The 16,524-nt window shown below is 38.1% G+C and overlaps 1 protein-coding gene across 4 annotated transcripts in view; it reads right to left on the reverse strand.

The window, feature by feature from the left end:
• Positions 1 to 14,930, reverse strand: part of SPICE1 (spindle and centriole associated protein 1) — a 53,664-nt gene extending 38,734 nt beyond the window's left edge. For 3 of the 4 annotated variants that reach the window (XM_074214529.1, XM_074214528.1, XM_074214527.1), the window contains exons 1-3: positions 14,813 to 14,930; positions 7,091 to 7,189; positions 5,511 to 5,558 (exon numbers count right to left, since the gene is read on the reverse strand). In XM_074214529.1, coding sequence (XP_074070630.1) covers positions 5,511 to 5,558; positions 7,091 to 7,189 — 147 coding nt within the window. In that variant the 5' untranslated portion in view covers positions 14,813 to 14,930. Of the gene's footprint in view, positions 1 to 5,510; positions 5,559 to 7,080; positions 7,190 to 14,812 lie in introns of those variants that run through there. The other variant, XM_074214530.1, reaches the window with a different exon arrangement.
• Positions 14,931 to 16,524: the final 1,594 nt, after the last annotated feature.

The raw sequence follows: 16,524 nt of genomic DNA on the forward strand, positions 1-16,524 counted from the left end.
AGGTCTGTTTTCCTTTATTTTACTAGGCAAATCAGCTGTTATATCATTCTCTATATGATAGAAAATTGCCTTCTGTTGAGAGTCTTCAGAGTTTTCATTTCAAAGGTCTGACAGAATTCTAATAACACTCTCCATGGTGACAGCCCAAAACCCCACCCAGAAAAGAGGTTGGTCACTGATTTCACAAGCTCTCCTGGGTCTTCTGTCTGTCAGGACCCAACAGGGAATTAAGTCATGCCCCGTAACAATATCCCTGAAGGATCTGGTCAGTTCTATCGGTAATGAACAGAGACTCTCCTTATGTTCCCACACCAGATTAAGTCTCTTTACCTTATCTCCCAACAAACTTCCACCACTCCACTGTGCTAGAATCTACACAGATAATAAAAATTAACATCTACTGAACATATATATATACATCCTAGAAGGTCCTTCTTCATACTACTATCAACTTCAATGCTATTCAGCAAGCTACTCAATCCAAGGTTATGAGAGATCTAATATTAGGAAAAATTAAGGATATTCAATGGAGAGCTCATCAGCAAAAATATCTCATTTTAGCCCTATTTCCCTATAGAAACTAGGCTTGTCAGTTAGGTAGTCCTACCAAGCTAGCACTGTTTCCTTGACTATTAAGTATAGTGGCATACCTTTTGGACTTTGAAATGCCCCAATCACATTACAGTGTCTTGAATTAGTTGGTAGTGTTGAATTCAGGCAATAATTTATTTTTAGGACACATATAGCACATTCAATTAGTCTATATGATTCTGAGCTTTCACAATCAACTTTATACAAAAATAGAAAAGTATTAGTTCAACAAGGAAGAAAAGGAATTACTTAGGCATATTATAAGCAGAAACAGATGCACAAAAAATGGATGCTACCCTAAGGGAGGGGGGATAAACAACATGGAGACACTACAATGGTTTCTTGCAAAGAACTGCAAGATATTAGCATTGTTTAACTACAGGTTCCTCATTCCTTGTGCCTATTCTAACACCCCCCCCCACCCCACATCCATCATGAATCTATGGAAAAAAATTATTCTAGTGACTATAAGCAGCTGAAAGAACATTTCAAAAATATTAAGTTCATTCCTGATTCCCTCATAGAATCCCTGCATCAAATTTTTGTGGGAAAAGCAAATACAATTAAATTTAGCAAGAATTTTCCTGGTCCACAATTTCACCCTACTTTAGTCATATTCTATTCACAGAATTTATCCACAGGTTATGAACAAAGAACTGTTGGCCAGTCAGCTTTTGAAGATTGGTTACATTACTTCAAGGGATCTAAACAGTCAATCTTCACATAGACTGCAGAACCAGGAATATTTTCAGATCATCTGCAAAAAGAGCCATTATTAAATCCAGTGAGTCCTGGTCTTCATCCCAATTCTTCATGACCTTAAGGCCAACTATATTGAGATAAGTTTATAGGAATAGATAGATGAGTCAGATGGAATGTGCAGGTATACACAGGGTGTAAACTGATGAACAAGACACTGTTCAGAGAAGTAAATTCTGGAGGGCTTAGAGAGAGTCCACCACCACAAGCCCTCTTACAAGCCAAGAATTTCCTCAATCAACCATGAGTGGACATCAAATATTTCATTGTAAACAGCTACAATAAGAACTCTTCTGCCCAGATCCAGCTTCATATCTGATTACATTTCGTGGAAACAGAGAATCCATCCTGGATGGTACACAGCTGTAGCAGGCTGCTTAAAGGAGTGTTTATAAAACACAAACTGGTGTTGTGGATCATCAATCTGACCAAGGATTCTGTTCCAAGTGGATATATATGTATGTATATATGTATGTGTGTATATATATATATATATATATATATATATATATATATATATATATGAAACACATTTAAATAATTCTATATCAATATCTACTTATTTTGAAAGTTGGAGAAAAATACTCATATTAAAAAAGTAAAAGCAGTTTTCTTTTTTCTCTCTTCCCAGTGCTCCTTGTTTTGTGATGAGTGTTGTGTATGCAGATTTTTTCTCTCTTTCTAGCTTGCAGTTCCCTCCCCCCCCAACTCCTCTTCTTTTTCTGATGCCTGAAAGCTCAGAAACTATCTTGCTTTTTCTGTGTAATTAGGAATTCAAAATTCCTAGGACATGACCTCAAGAAAGGTCTCTTTATTTTAACTCCAAGTTGCAGCCTCCAGTTCTGGTCCCAATATATATATATATTTATTAATATATATTTATTCTCCCTCTCATGAACTTTAACCTTCCATCTCCTTTTTCTGTCATTCCTGACTTGACTGTGAGGTATACAATTTACAAAGAGAAATTGCTAAAGTTAAGTTCCTAATTCATAGAAGTTATCTGACCTAATTTTTTTCAATGAACAATGATATGCATACTTGCTTGTGAGCTAAGATTTCCCCAGTATTATCAATGTATGTGTCAATTGTTAGCTTACTCAATTTATCTTTACATTTTTACATGACTGTGAATGTATGAAAGGTTGGGCACAATCTTTTAAGATAGAACACTCCCAAAGCAAAAAAGACTCCAAGTTCATTCGGCTTTAAAGAATGGACTGGAACTTAATAGACTGGAGTGGGAGTCAAGGAATGGCATTCTGACATCCCTGGAAAAAACCAAGACAGCATCCAAGCAGATAGCCAACCACACCACAATGCCACAGAATTCTTCTAAGTTAAAAGTCAGATCTGTGTTCTACCCAGAACCTTTGCTCAGGCAGTCACTGAGAGAATCTGGCTCCTCTGCTATCATATAAACAGTGAAGTCTGGCAGTCTTTCAGTTATTTTTCCCATTTCATTGCAAATCCATGCTATAATCCATCAAGTTACTATTATAAAAGGTTTATCTAAGCCTTAGAAATTTTCCCCAAGTCCTCATCTCATATCCACCTCATCTGCTGTCAGTATGTAAGCATATAAGTTCTGGAATCAAATCCTATAAAGCTCTATTGCTTTATAAACTGAAAAGGTCACAGATCAGAGGTTCATTCCTTAAAGGTCGCCAGCAACCTTCATAAGCTAAAGCCTGAGAAGTCCCCTAGAATGTGGACATAGGCAATCCTAAAGAAAGGACCTATTCAAGCTTCTACCACCTTAAACATAGTAACAAGAACTTTGTTTTGACTTGCTTACCTGGCAATCCTCCATCGTTCCTGTCCTACCTGGTCTACCTTCAGTATCTGCAAACTTGGTTTGACTTCCTGTTCCTCTACTTGTCTTTGAAATTAACGACAGCCATCTCAGCCCCACTATTCACCAACCTTCACCCTGGTCCTGCTCATCTCCCCGGGGGAGGGGGGTGCACTACAACCATCTCTTCAACAGCTAAGAAGGCCGGGCTTTTCCCTGGGCAGATGGCTCAGCAGATGGCAGAGGCCAAAAGGTCCTGGATCACATGGGCTCCAGGTCAGACAGTAGAGGGAGAAGTGCCTGCGTCCTCTCTTGTCTAGGTCTTACTCCCACCTTGCTTCATTTCCTTTTGAAACTCATCTTTCCTGGGTCCTCCAAAGCAATAGTCCTTGAGTTATTCCCCCCCCCCCCCAGTAGCTCTCATCACATCTCCCAGGGTTAAAGAAGAGAGGTAGGTAGGTGGCTCAGTGCTGGGCCTGGTCAGGAAGACCTAAGTTCATATCCAGCTTCATGCACTATGTGATACAGGGCAAGTCACTTAACCTCTGCCTTAATTCACCGGAGAAGGAAATGACAAATCACTACAGTTTCTTTGCCAAGAAAATTTCAAGAACAGTATGATCCATGGGGTCATGAAGAATAGGACACAACTAAATAACAATATATATCACAGTTTTTTGTAGAGACAAAGCCAGGTTCATTCAAGCTCCTTGTATTTTTCATATAGAACTCAACAAAGTTACTACTTTTCTCTTTCCTCCCCCCAGTTCCTGGGATTTTATATAAGTCATATGGTTCTGAACTCAGTTAAGGAAAATGTCAACATACAGAAACAAAACAAAAAAAAAACAGAGATCTGGACAATATGATATTTCAATCAATTGTCTTCCTGGTTTAATTCAAGTCAAAAAACATTTATTACGCATCTACTGTATGCAAAGCACACCACTACATGACAGAGATACTGTGTTAGATACTCAATAATTCTTTAGTTTAAAACAAGAAATTACAATGAACTTCTAATTGTCTACTGAATTTTAAAAATAGGGAAAGTAAGGATCATAGGATCATATCTGGAATTCATTCTCCAAGACTATCTAGTCCAAACTTCTCATTTTCAGCTGCTGAAACTGAGACCCAGGGACACGAAGTTATTTGCTCAAGGTCACACTGGTAGAAAGCATCAAAGGCAGGATCTGAACCAGATCCTCTTAATTTTCCATATAAACCATCCAACCTGACAAAAGTAAAAATTTGAGAAGCAACTCTTTACTTCTCTTTTGTAAGAGTATTTATACAATCTATTAAATCTTTGTCAATAATGAACATAGCAGTTTTAAAATCGCTTGATAATTTTTTTAATTTTAAATAGTTGCTATAATTAAGGTTTCTCATGGAAATGTGAAGAGAGATGTGGAAAATGTATCAAAGAGAATATGGGAACTAGAGCAAACATACAAGGTCTTTGAATAAATGAATTACAAGAGCTCACTGGTTTAAGGAAAAAGAAGGAAGGCCAAGAATAGTCATCTTGACAAAACACTAACAATGAAGAACTACATATGTGAAGAAAATATATGTGCAATCTTATATAAAGTGCATATTTGCTATTTCTTGATATGTGAATAAAGAATCAACAGTCAGGTGCCATCAAAAAAAAAAGGTACCAACTGTATGCAGAACACCATAATAGGCAGAATACAAAGAGGTATGAATGAGAAAGTCAAGAATCTGGAATTATTCTGGGTAGAAAGGATGTGTATATGTATTTATATATGTTTTTATGTGTGTGTGTGTGTAAAAATAACAACAGAGGTAGTACATAACAAATGCTAAAGAAGTTCTCTAGACTCTGAAGTGTTACACAAGTTCAGAGGGAGAAAATTTCCGAAATCACCAAATTATTCTAGTCCTCACAAAAATGGGATATGTGTTGGACCTTAAAGGAAGGGGAAGACTGAAAGAGAGGATGAGATTTCAGGAAGGAAAAATAACCTGAACCAGATGGGAATGGTTCTCTGGAATAAGTAGTAGCCCCTACAGTTAGAGGATTCATATAAGGGAATTCTATAACAAATAAAGTTGGAAGAATAAGAATAGGGCCAGATTGGGGAAGGCAAATTGGAGCTAGATAGAGTAAGATTCAGAACCCAATTTAAAACTGAATCTGATACTTGAAATTCTTGGCTTAAGTCTGGGTATTTAAAACAAATGACTTCTTTTGTATAGACAAAAGCAAATCTCAAGGAATACCTGTTGATTAACTAGCAGGCAGTATGTTATCATTTAGTTTAAAAATAAAAATACTTCAGCTTAACATACTACATATAAAAAACATCTTATCCGCTTATGATATGAAACTTACCAGGTCTTCAGGAGTTGCACGATGTACTGTTAAATCACTCAAAGTACTCTGAAAGAGATTTTTTTTTAAATGATGAAATATATAAAATTCTAAGGTGAGTAAGTTAGTGTTTTTGATACTAGGCATTTGATTTCCCCATTTTTAATTAAATACTGACTCTTTTATTATACTAAAGCTGTTCAATAAGCTTATAACTGAATAAAAATCAGAGTAAAGTGGGCTGTTGTTTTGTGTTTCTTGGAACTGTAGGATGCATCTGTGTAGCTTTCCAGAAAAAAAATGATCATTTAAAGCTATTTAGACCCCAGGGAAGGTAGTACCAGAATATTGTATATGCTCAGAAGGTATTAAAATTTACTACCTTGAGCAGACAATGAACAAAAATGGCCTTATAGATTGAACTCAGCAGTCTCATATTAAATAACAAATTTAATAAAGGAAAAAGCTATGAACTATTCCTTGGAATTAAGAGATGGTATATTTCTATAAGACCACAACTACAAAGAAAGTTGATGTTAATAAACAACTTTTTCTAAATTCAGAAAACAAACATTCTGCCTTAGCTTAAAATTAGTTCTTGACTTTCTAATGTAAAATTACAAAAGTAAAAGTATGGACTATAATTTGATGGAAACTGGTTTTATCAATCATGATAATATTGAAAGATAATGCTCTCCCAAGCATATATCATATATAGTTCACCTCAAAATAGTCATCTTGGGAGGCTATCCATTTATTTCAATAATGCTGCCAATGTTTTGAACATTCCTGGAATTCATCTTTTGGAATTGCCTTCAGTCACTTTACATGAAAACTGGTTTGATTATAATTTGTTTTCAAAACTACCAAAATCAAAATTACTATTGAGTTTGAATATCTACCTCATTTACTTAAATGACGTTTGTTTCTAAAATTTAAACATAATATTAAATTATGTGATCCAAGTTCAGAAAATAAGAACCTTTATAAGAATGGTTCCAGAAATCACTACTTGTAGAAACATGCATATAGTTTTCTAAGGTGACTATTTTAAAGGAGAAACATACACACAAAGACTTCTTGGAGTAGTTTTTTGAGGTTTTTTTCCTTCTGTCCAGACCTGTGGTTTCACTGATTTAAGGAACTGTCTACCTTCAAGCCTCAGATAAAATCCCTCTTTCTATAGAAAGCATTTACCAGTCTCCTTTAATTTTTAGGCCTTTGCTCTCTTGATTATTTTCAATTTATCTTGTTCATAACTTGCTTGTATATAGTTGCTGGCATATCTTCTTTTCATTAAACAGAGAGATCATTAAGAGCAGGGATTGTCTTCTGCTTTTTTTGTGTGTCTTCAGCACTTAGAATATCATAGGCACTTAATAAATGTTTATTAACTGATAGAACAAAGTTGCCTCATGTGCTTCTCAGGGCCTTGGAACATCACAGGCTATCTATTTTTATCCTAACATACAGTTTATATTTGATGGCATGCTCTATCTAATGATACTGACCATCATTCTGAGCAATCCAAAGAATGGCTGAGGTTATGAAATCACATCTGATCCTCCAAAATAATGCAATAATACCCCACCTGGACTTACATCCCATTCTTGTTTCACTGGAGTTTTCTTTTTTTTAGCCTTCAGCACCTTTCTTCCATTTCCACGGGGACCAAAGCGGTTCAGCCTCACAAATGACATCTGCAAATGAATAAGATAATGTTAGCCTTAGAACTGGAAATTGAAGGGACGTCCATCAATTGAGAAATGACTAAACAAATTGTGGTATATGAATGTGAGGGAGAACTATTATTTGGTAAAAAATCATGAGAAGCTGGACTTCAGAGAAGCCTGGAAAGATTGACATGAACTGATGCTTAATGAGAGCAGAACCAGAACACTGTACACATTAACAGCAACACTGTGAGATGGACCAACTATGATGGACTTGCTCATTTCAGCAGCACAATAATCAAAGACAATTATAAAGGACTTGTGACGGAAAATACTATCAACATTCAGAGAAGGAACTATGAAGTCTGAATGCAAACCAAAGCTTACAATTTAAATTTTCAAAATTTGTTTTTGTTTTATGTTCTTTCCCCTCTTATTTTTTTTCCTTTTTGTTCTGCTTCTTCTTTCACAACATGATTAATATGGAACTATGTTTAACATTGTTATACATGTATAACCTATATTAGATTACTCTCTCTGTCAAGGGGAGAGGGGAGGGAAGGAAGGGAAGGAGGGGAAAAAATTGTGGAACTGAAAAACATAAAAGAATGACTGTTGAAAACTATTACTACATGTACTTGGAAAATTTAATAAATAAATTTATTAATTTTTTTAAAAAAGATAAGGTTAGTCTTAAAAATACAAAATGTTTTTTGTTTTCTCAGATAAAATAAATGCTGTTTTTCAAGCATATCTGTAAAATGAAGTTTCTTTCAATGAAAATTAGAAGAAAAACTAAGACATTCTAAAAATAATAGTTCACATTTGGGCAAAACTGCTAAAAGAGTTTTTTCTTCCTTAATTCACTCCAAGACAAGGTTCTTTCCACTATGTCACACTTTGTTTCCATTGACAATCTCTTCTAATATGATATCTTAAAGAAATTAATGGGCAAGGCATTAGAGAACCTAGGTTCGAGTTCAACTTCTTACTCCCTGTGTGATCTTAAGAAGATTCTCTGCTTCTCTAGGTCTGTTTCCTCACTTATAAAATGAGGAAGGGCCTGAATGAGATGGAACAATGACTGATTAATTTATTTTTTAAAATGGAATTTTTTAGTCAATTATATTGCTAATTTCTTTAAAATAAATATAGCAAGGGGCAGCTAGGTGGCACAGTGGATAGAGCACCAGCCTTGGAGTCAGAAGTACCAGAGTTCAAATCTGACCTCAGATACTTATAATTACCTAGCTGTGTGGACTTGAGCAAGCTACTTAACCCCAGTGCCTTGCAAAAACTAAAAAATTAAAATTAAAAAAAAAATATAGCAAGTATAACCTAAAAATATATATTTAGAAGCCAGAAAATTTGCCATCAAATATGCAAATACACAAAAGTGCTTAGACCTTGTAATTTGTGTTTAATCTGATTTCTTTACGTTCAACCCAAAAGACTCCACATGTCTTTACTTTAAACAAAAAGTAATTAAATTTCAGAGTATACAGAGAAGAAGAAGAATACCAATACTGGCATGATATGCTACACAATGCTTAATGATTGTGATGTTAAAAACTATTATTGATTGACCATTAATATACACTTATCATCCTAATAATAAAGATTCCATATAAAAATCCAAGAATCATGCTTCTTGATCTCAAAAAATTTATAAACCTAAAGGATCATATCTACGCTCTTGTATCCCATATTAATTACCTCCTTTTGATTGGTTTCTGCACTACAAATTCATTGCACATAATGCTTTAAAAACACACACCCACCACCACCACCACCACCCTCTACCTTGGTGGTACAGTGGATAGAGTGAAGTCTATAGCAACTGCAGCAGCAGTACCAACATTGTCTTGTGCTTAATAAATGCCTATTATGATTGTTGAGTTGCTGACTTGAATTTACTGAAGGAAGTTGTAATCCTGAGATTCTAGCTCAATTCACAGGCTCAGACCAAAAAAGAAGAAAAATCCTCATTTCTTCACCCATAGTAGGTGATTAACAAATATTTCTGTTATTGTTGAAGAAACCAAGACCAATAAGGGTAAAGTGATGTGCTCAAGGTCATGCTGGCAGCAGCTGAATTGTGACTCAAACCTGTCTGTTCATTCATGGGAGATTTCATAAAGTTCCGTGTAAGATGTAGCACCTAGACAAATCCTGAAGAAAAGCCACAAGTACTTAGAAGCAGAGATGAGGAAGAAGTACAGTTCAGGGTAAAAGATGAAGTTCAAGGTCATGAAAAAGCTGGAGCATAGAACCCATCATGGAAGTCATGTGAGATGGGGCTAGAAAGAGAGGAGCCATATTGGAGATCACAAGAAATGTCATTAGAAAATTTCTGTTTTTTCAAGAGGCAACTGACACATATCCTTTGTGATATTGAGCAAATCACTTAAACTTTCTGGGCCTCAGTTCCCTCATCTGTAAAATTAGGGGCTGGACTAGAGTCAATGTACCTCTCAGATCTACAACCTATGCACTGGGAGTCTTTGGGCCTTCATCTCTACAGATGATGGAAGAGATGAGAGCCTCAAAGCACAGGAATCAATTAGAAGGTTATTTTAACTGTAGTTCAGACAAGAGATGAAATACTAAATTAGGTTAGTATGTAGAGGGAAAAAAGGAATAGGAGAAGTCAATGTCAAAAACAGTAGAATTGAGAATAGGTAATAAGTTTAGCAGTTGTAACTTTGGAAAGAGCACTTTACATAGAGTTAGTATGTAGGGAAGCCAGAGAGGATGGGCATATTGGTCAGAAGCCACATTGCAAGAGGTTACGAATTAAATAGAAGTTGAAGGAGTCTTTAGACAACCTTTCCTACAAAAGCCAAAAGAACTAAAAAAACAACAGTGTGAGTGGAAAAATAATTTTTTCAATATCCCTTACCGTTATGAGTTTACATTTCTATGCAAATCCACTCCAAAATATACTCAAAAATTCACCAGTTTAATTGTTCCATAAGAAATCATGAGTGGGCAGACTTCAGAAAAGCCTGGAAAGACTTATATGAACTGATGCTAAGTGAAGCGAGAACCAGAATATTATACACATTAGCAAGCAATATCGTGTGATGATCAACTAAGATGGACTTAGCTCTTCTCAGCAGTACACAAAGACAATTCTAAAAGACTTGTGAAAAATGCTATCCACATTCAGAGAAAGAACTATCAAGTCTGAATGCAGACCAAAGCACACTTTTAAAAATTAGTTTTATGGTTTTTTTTCCCTTCTCATGGTTCTTTCTTTTGTTCTGATTTTTTCACAGCATGACTAAAATGGAACTATGTTTAAACACAGTTGTACTTAGATAACATATATCAGCCTACTTACTGTCAAGTGGAGGGTGGAGGGAAAGAGAAGAAGGAAAAAAATGTGCAACTCAAAATCTTACTGAGAATTATCATGTAACTGGGAAAAAATAAAAACTTTAAAATTCACCAGTTTAATTCCACCAGACTCTGCTCTTTGCTCTCCTGATCATTCAATTCATTCTCATTCTCTCTCTCTCTCTCTCTCTCTCTCTCTCTCTCTCTCTCTCTCTCACACACACACACACACACACACACACACACACACACACACACACACTTTCCAAAAACCTGTGAAAGCCCTCTAAATGGACAAAATCATGGCTATGAAATTCTCCAAATAAGAGACCATTTCCATACATCTAAACAGGCTCTACATAGAATTCTTTTACTTTATAATTCAAAGGATCTTAAATTGAAAGAGGAAAATATACCTAAAAGACAATATGAATACTGATGCTGATATTAGTTGCATCACTCTGCCAGAATAATTATGAGTATATTAAAAACAGTGTTCAGACACTAAAACTGTTTTAGTGAAATATAGTTCAACAGCAAGAAGTCATACAAATCTCAATAGCCCCAGAGTACATCTCTATATCCCAAAACAGAATAATAATTTATAAGTCAGAAAGGTATACTGAAAGGATCATAGATTTTGAGCTGAAAAGGTCACCTAAAATCATAGATTTATAGCTAGAAGGGATCTAAGTACAAGTCTGACATTATATACCTCATTATTCAATAAACTTCAGGTTTCACCATTTCAAATAGGAAATTCTGTCAATATTCAAAACTCCTCATTACTTGTGCCCCTCCTATCTTTCTAGTCTTCTTATACGCTCCCACTCCACCTCCAGTTGTACTGATCCATAGATGACCACTGGACCCAGATGGCTCCAGAAGAGAAAATGAAGCAACTAACTTTGCATAGCCCTGACTCACTTAAATCTAATTAGCATATCATGGTCCTCTTCAAGAATGAAAGACAAACAACAATAACCATAACACTTCCACCCACCCCCATGTACACTGTAATCCAACATTAACTTCTTTGCTGTTCCTCATACATGATATTTAAGCTCCACACTTTTGGTGTTTTCATTGTCCGTCCTTCAAGTCTGCATCCTTTCCCTTCCTCATCTGTTTCTTGTTAAGTTGCAGCTAAACTGCTTCCTTCTTTAGGAAGTCTTTTCTTGTCCCCCTTAATATTAGTGCTTTTCCTCAACTGACTATCCTTAATTAATCCTATATATAATGTTTGGGTTGTTTGCAAGCTCATTACTCATTAGACTATGAACTAGTTGAGTAAAAGACTTCAGAAGTCACCAAAGGTTCTTCATCTGGGATCCATGAACTTTTTCTTTTGTGAGCCAGAGTTAAGTGATTTGTCCAGGGTCAAGAGTCTGAGGCTGGAGTTGAACTCAGGTCCTCCTGATTCCAGTGCCAGTGCTCTATCCATTGTGTCACCTGGCTGCCGCAACTTTTAAAAAATGTATTTTGACGTGCAAACCCTTTGATCCAGCAATACCACTACTGGGTCTAATACCCTGAAGAGATGATGAAAAAGGGTAAAAACATCACTTGTACAAAAATATTCATAGCAGCCCTATTTGTGGTGGCAAAGAATTGGAAATTAAGTCATTCAAACTGGTATATGTATGTCATGGAACACTATTGTTCTATTAGAAACCAGGAGGGACGGGAATTCAGGGAAGCCTGGAAGGATTTGCATGAACTGATGCTGAGCAAGATGAGCAGAACCAGAAAAACAGCAACATGGGGGTGATGATCAGTCTTGATGGACTTGCTCAATCCAAAAGTGCAACAATCAGGCACAATTTGGGGGTATCTGTGATGGAGAATACCATCTGTATCCAGAGAAAAAATAGTGGAGTTTAAACAAAGACTATTATCATCAATTTAGGGGGAAAAAAAACTTATCTTATTATGCAATTTTGCTCTTATACTTTATTTTTCTTCCTTAAGGATATGATTTCTCTCTCATTACATTCAACTTAGATCAATGTATACCATGGAAATAATGTAAAGACTAACAGACTGCCTTAGAAGGCAGTGGGGGGGGGGGTGCTGGGAGGGAAGCAAGAATAGAGGAAAAAAAATTGTAAAACTCAAAATAAATAAAATCTTTCTTAAAAAAAAATAAATAAAAGGGGGCGACTAGGTGGTACAGTGACTAGAGCACTGGCCTTGGAGTCAAGAGTGCCTGGGTTCAAATTTGACCTCTGACAATAACTACCTAGCCGTGTGGGCCTTGGGCAAACCACTTAACACCATTGCCTTGAAAGATCTAAAAAAAAAAATTATAAATAAATAAGTAAATGAAAATAAAAATGTATTTTGATAACTGGATTTGGATAGAATTGATTTGCTTCATAATTCTACATATTTAAAAAACTTATTCTGAGAAACAAGCTATTATAGGCTTCTGAAGACTAACAAAGGGGTCCAGGACACACACAAAATGGTTAAGAACTGATTTAATCCAATGCTCTCATTTTATAGATGTGGAAACTGAGATAGCCTCATTCCTCAATCAGAACTTCCAGAGCGTTTAGAGTTTGAATTCTGTTCCTGTGCTAATCATTTTGCCTAGATAGGCCTCAATTACAAAAATGAAGAGGAGGTGGAAGATAATCTCCAAGGTACCCTCCACACAGGATCCCTAGAAAGGACGTGAACATCTCTTCTGTTGAGCACACTCAAGTAAAGTAAGATGTCATATTCAACTCCTCATCCTCTAAATCTGATAGTAGCTAAGTCATAACAATTGCATCTTTACGATGCCTCTCCTTTATGCCCTCTTCTCTATTCTGATACTGCCACCATTTTAGTGCAGACCCTCATTACCTCACACCTGGCATTACAAGAGCTTATTGATTAGTCTCCCATCCTCAAATCTTCCTTATCAACTACCTAAATTGTAGTTCTCAACCAAAGATCTGACCAAAATCCTTCTTCATTAAATAAACTCCAGTGGCTCCGTATCTCCTTCAGAATCAAAATAATGTTATTCCTGTTATTCAGAGGACTTCATAAGCTGCAGCTTACATGACCTCTCATAATATGCAATCCTGTGACACTGGCCTTCTTACTACTACTTGCACAAGGTACCCCATCTCCACTCTGAACATTTTCACTGCTTGTCCCCTGCTCCTCACCTGTACCTCCTGGCTTCCTTCAAGTCCCAGCTAAAAATTCCACCACTGAAGCTTTCCCAAGATCCCCTTAGTCCAAGTGCCTTCCCTCTGCTAATTACCTTCAATTTATCCTGTGTATACTTATAGTTATTTGTATGTTGTCTCCCATAATGAGACTGTGATATATGCATGTGTGTGTATATATATATCTTGATTGTAGTTATTTGCATGTTGTCTACCAGACTGTGATATATGCATGTGTATATATATCTTGATTGTAGTTATTTACATGTCATCTACCAGACTATGATATATGCAGTTACATATGCATATGTGTAAATATACCTCTTATTTGCATGTTGTTTCCCACAATTACTGTGATATAGGTTTATATCTGCAGTAATTTGCACGTCTCCCATGATTAGGCTGTGATCTACATATGTAAATATATGTGTCTATCTTGCTTGTAATTATTTATATGTGGTCTCTCACAATTAGATTGTGATATATGTGTATGTATATATGTGTGTATATATATACTAATATATATCAATATAAAATCTTGCTTGCACAGCTACCTGCATGTTGGATCTCATGGGTGGACTGATAGATACATAGATGCATGTGCATATGTTTGTGCAGATTTATCTATAGACAGATCATATAAAGGTGGGTATGTATGTAGTTAGTAGGTGTGCATATATATATATATATATATATATATATATATATATATATATATGGATATAGTTGGTAGATCCCTTAAGAATTGGGATCATCGGCTTTTCTTCTGTATTTGCCCGCCTGGCACACAGCAGGCCATTAATCAGTGCTTCTGGTCTCCGCTGGATTCCCGCGGCGGTTCTGGGGTGGGCGTGCAGCTGCCAACGCTAACCTCCTAACTCACAAGGACAGGTAAAAAGGGCCTCAACACCTTCCCCAGGGGGAGAGGAAGAACAGATGGTTCCCCCCCCAGGCTGCACCCCTCCCCCGCCCCATCGGTGGGACTGCGCACGCGCGGTGCCCCCCCCCCCGGGGGGCAGGCGGGGAAGGGGTGGTCACCCAATCCTCCCGCAGCTCCAGGAGAAGAGGGAGGAATGAGGGGAAGCGGCACCCGCGCCCTCGGCTTCCCGAGCCGCTGCAGCCCGGGGATCCCGCCACTTGCCTCGATGTTTCCGCGGCCGTTCGGCTTCCTTAATCAAACCCTGCCAGCTCCCCAGAGGCACGGTCCCACCATAGCTTGTTGCTGTCCCTCGGCTTCCGGCCCAGTCTCCCAGGTTACCGAGGCTCCGCCCACCCACCCCCGCCTGCGCAGATTCCTCCTGCGCAGATTCCGCCCAGCGTCCCGCCCAGGCCGCGCACCCGGCGCGCAGGCGCAAAGCTTCCCCGAATGCCTCCTTCCTATAGGTCGACGCGAATTTAAACCAGGCTAGGAGCTAAACTTGGGGTGCAAAGAGACTTTAATCCCGAAGTGGGGAAACGGGTATCAGAAGGAAATTCTACAGCAGGAGCCTGGTACGTGAAGAAGAGCCCCCTCGTCCTCTTTAACAACTTGCATTCTGGCCCCACGGCTAGCGGCCGGAAGAACCGGAGCCTTTCCCGCGCCCCGCCCCCAAACCTAGCAAACCCTGACTTAAAGGCCTGCGCGCCTGCGCCGCGCGAGACACCGACGGGGCAGGCTATCGCGAGAAGACGGCTCCCTAAGCCTCGTAGAGTTGGGCCGGCAAACACGGAAGTGAGAGTCCCCGCCGGCCCACGTGCCAGGGGCGGGCCGGAAGCGCGCCCGGAGCCGCTTCGCACTGCATGCTGGAGCAGGCAGCACGCTTGTGCCGCTCGTGCGCCACGAGGAAGCGGCCGGCCGTAATCTGTAAGGCTGAGACATGATCCGGCCACGGCAGATGTCGGATAAGGAGGCCGAGCTGGGCAGCGGGCGCCACCCCTTCCGATGAAGGGCTGTGGGCGATGGGCTGTGAGGGGGGAAGCTGGATAAGCCCAGAACAAAGAGTGGAGAGGGGGCGTCATGTCAAGGTTATCCGAATCAGGCCAGAGAGAGAGAGTTCTACACCTACACACGTTCTCAGAAAGGTTTATGTTAAAAAAAAGATTATGTAGAAATTGTATATTAAATTCAATAGGAAAAAAGGAGTCTAAGAAGAAAGGAAGAATTGGGAAGGCGATAAAGAAAAAAAACTGATGGTGGATTATTAAACAGGGAATTGAAAGAAAGGAAGTAAATGACTGAGATCTGGGTAAAGAGAAGAGAGGAAGGGCAGGGGATTAAAAGCTGATCATTTGGGGGTGGCTAGGTGGCGCAGTGCATAAAGCACCGGCCCTGGAGTCAGGAGGACCTGGGTTCAAATCCAGTCTCAGACACTTAATAATTACCTAGCTGTGTGGCCTTGGGCAAGCTGCTTAACCCCATTTGCCTTACAAAAAAAAAAAAGCTGATCACTTCAATTAAGATAAATCAGTAAAAAAATTTCTGAATGTATTATTTTTATTCTAAATTTTGAGTTTAAATTCCATCCTCGATCTACCTTCTCCTCTACCCATTGAAAAGGCAAGAAATTGGGGTGGCTAGGTGGTATAGTGGATAAAGCACCAGCCCTGGAGTCAGGAGTACCTGGGTTCAAATCCGGTCTCAGACACTTAATAATGACGTAGCTGTGTGGCCTTGGGCAAGTCACTTAACTCCGTTTGCCTTGCAAAAAAACAAACCTAAAAAAAAAAGAAAGAAAAGGCAAGAAATATATCAATTATACATGTGAAATCATTTAAAATATTTTCATATTAGCCATGTTGAGAAAAAAAAGGCAAGAAAAAATAATGTTAAAAATTATATTTAGGGGGCGGCTAGGTGGCGTAGTGGATAAAGCA

This window comes from Macrotis lagotis, chromosome 1 (genome assembly GCF_037893015.1).
Source record: "Macrotis lagotis isolate mMagLag1 chromosome 1, bilby.v1.9.chrom.fasta, whole genome shotgun sequence".
NCBI lineage: Eukaryota > Metazoa > Chordata > Mammalia > Peramelemorphia > Peramelidae > Macrotis > Macrotis lagotis.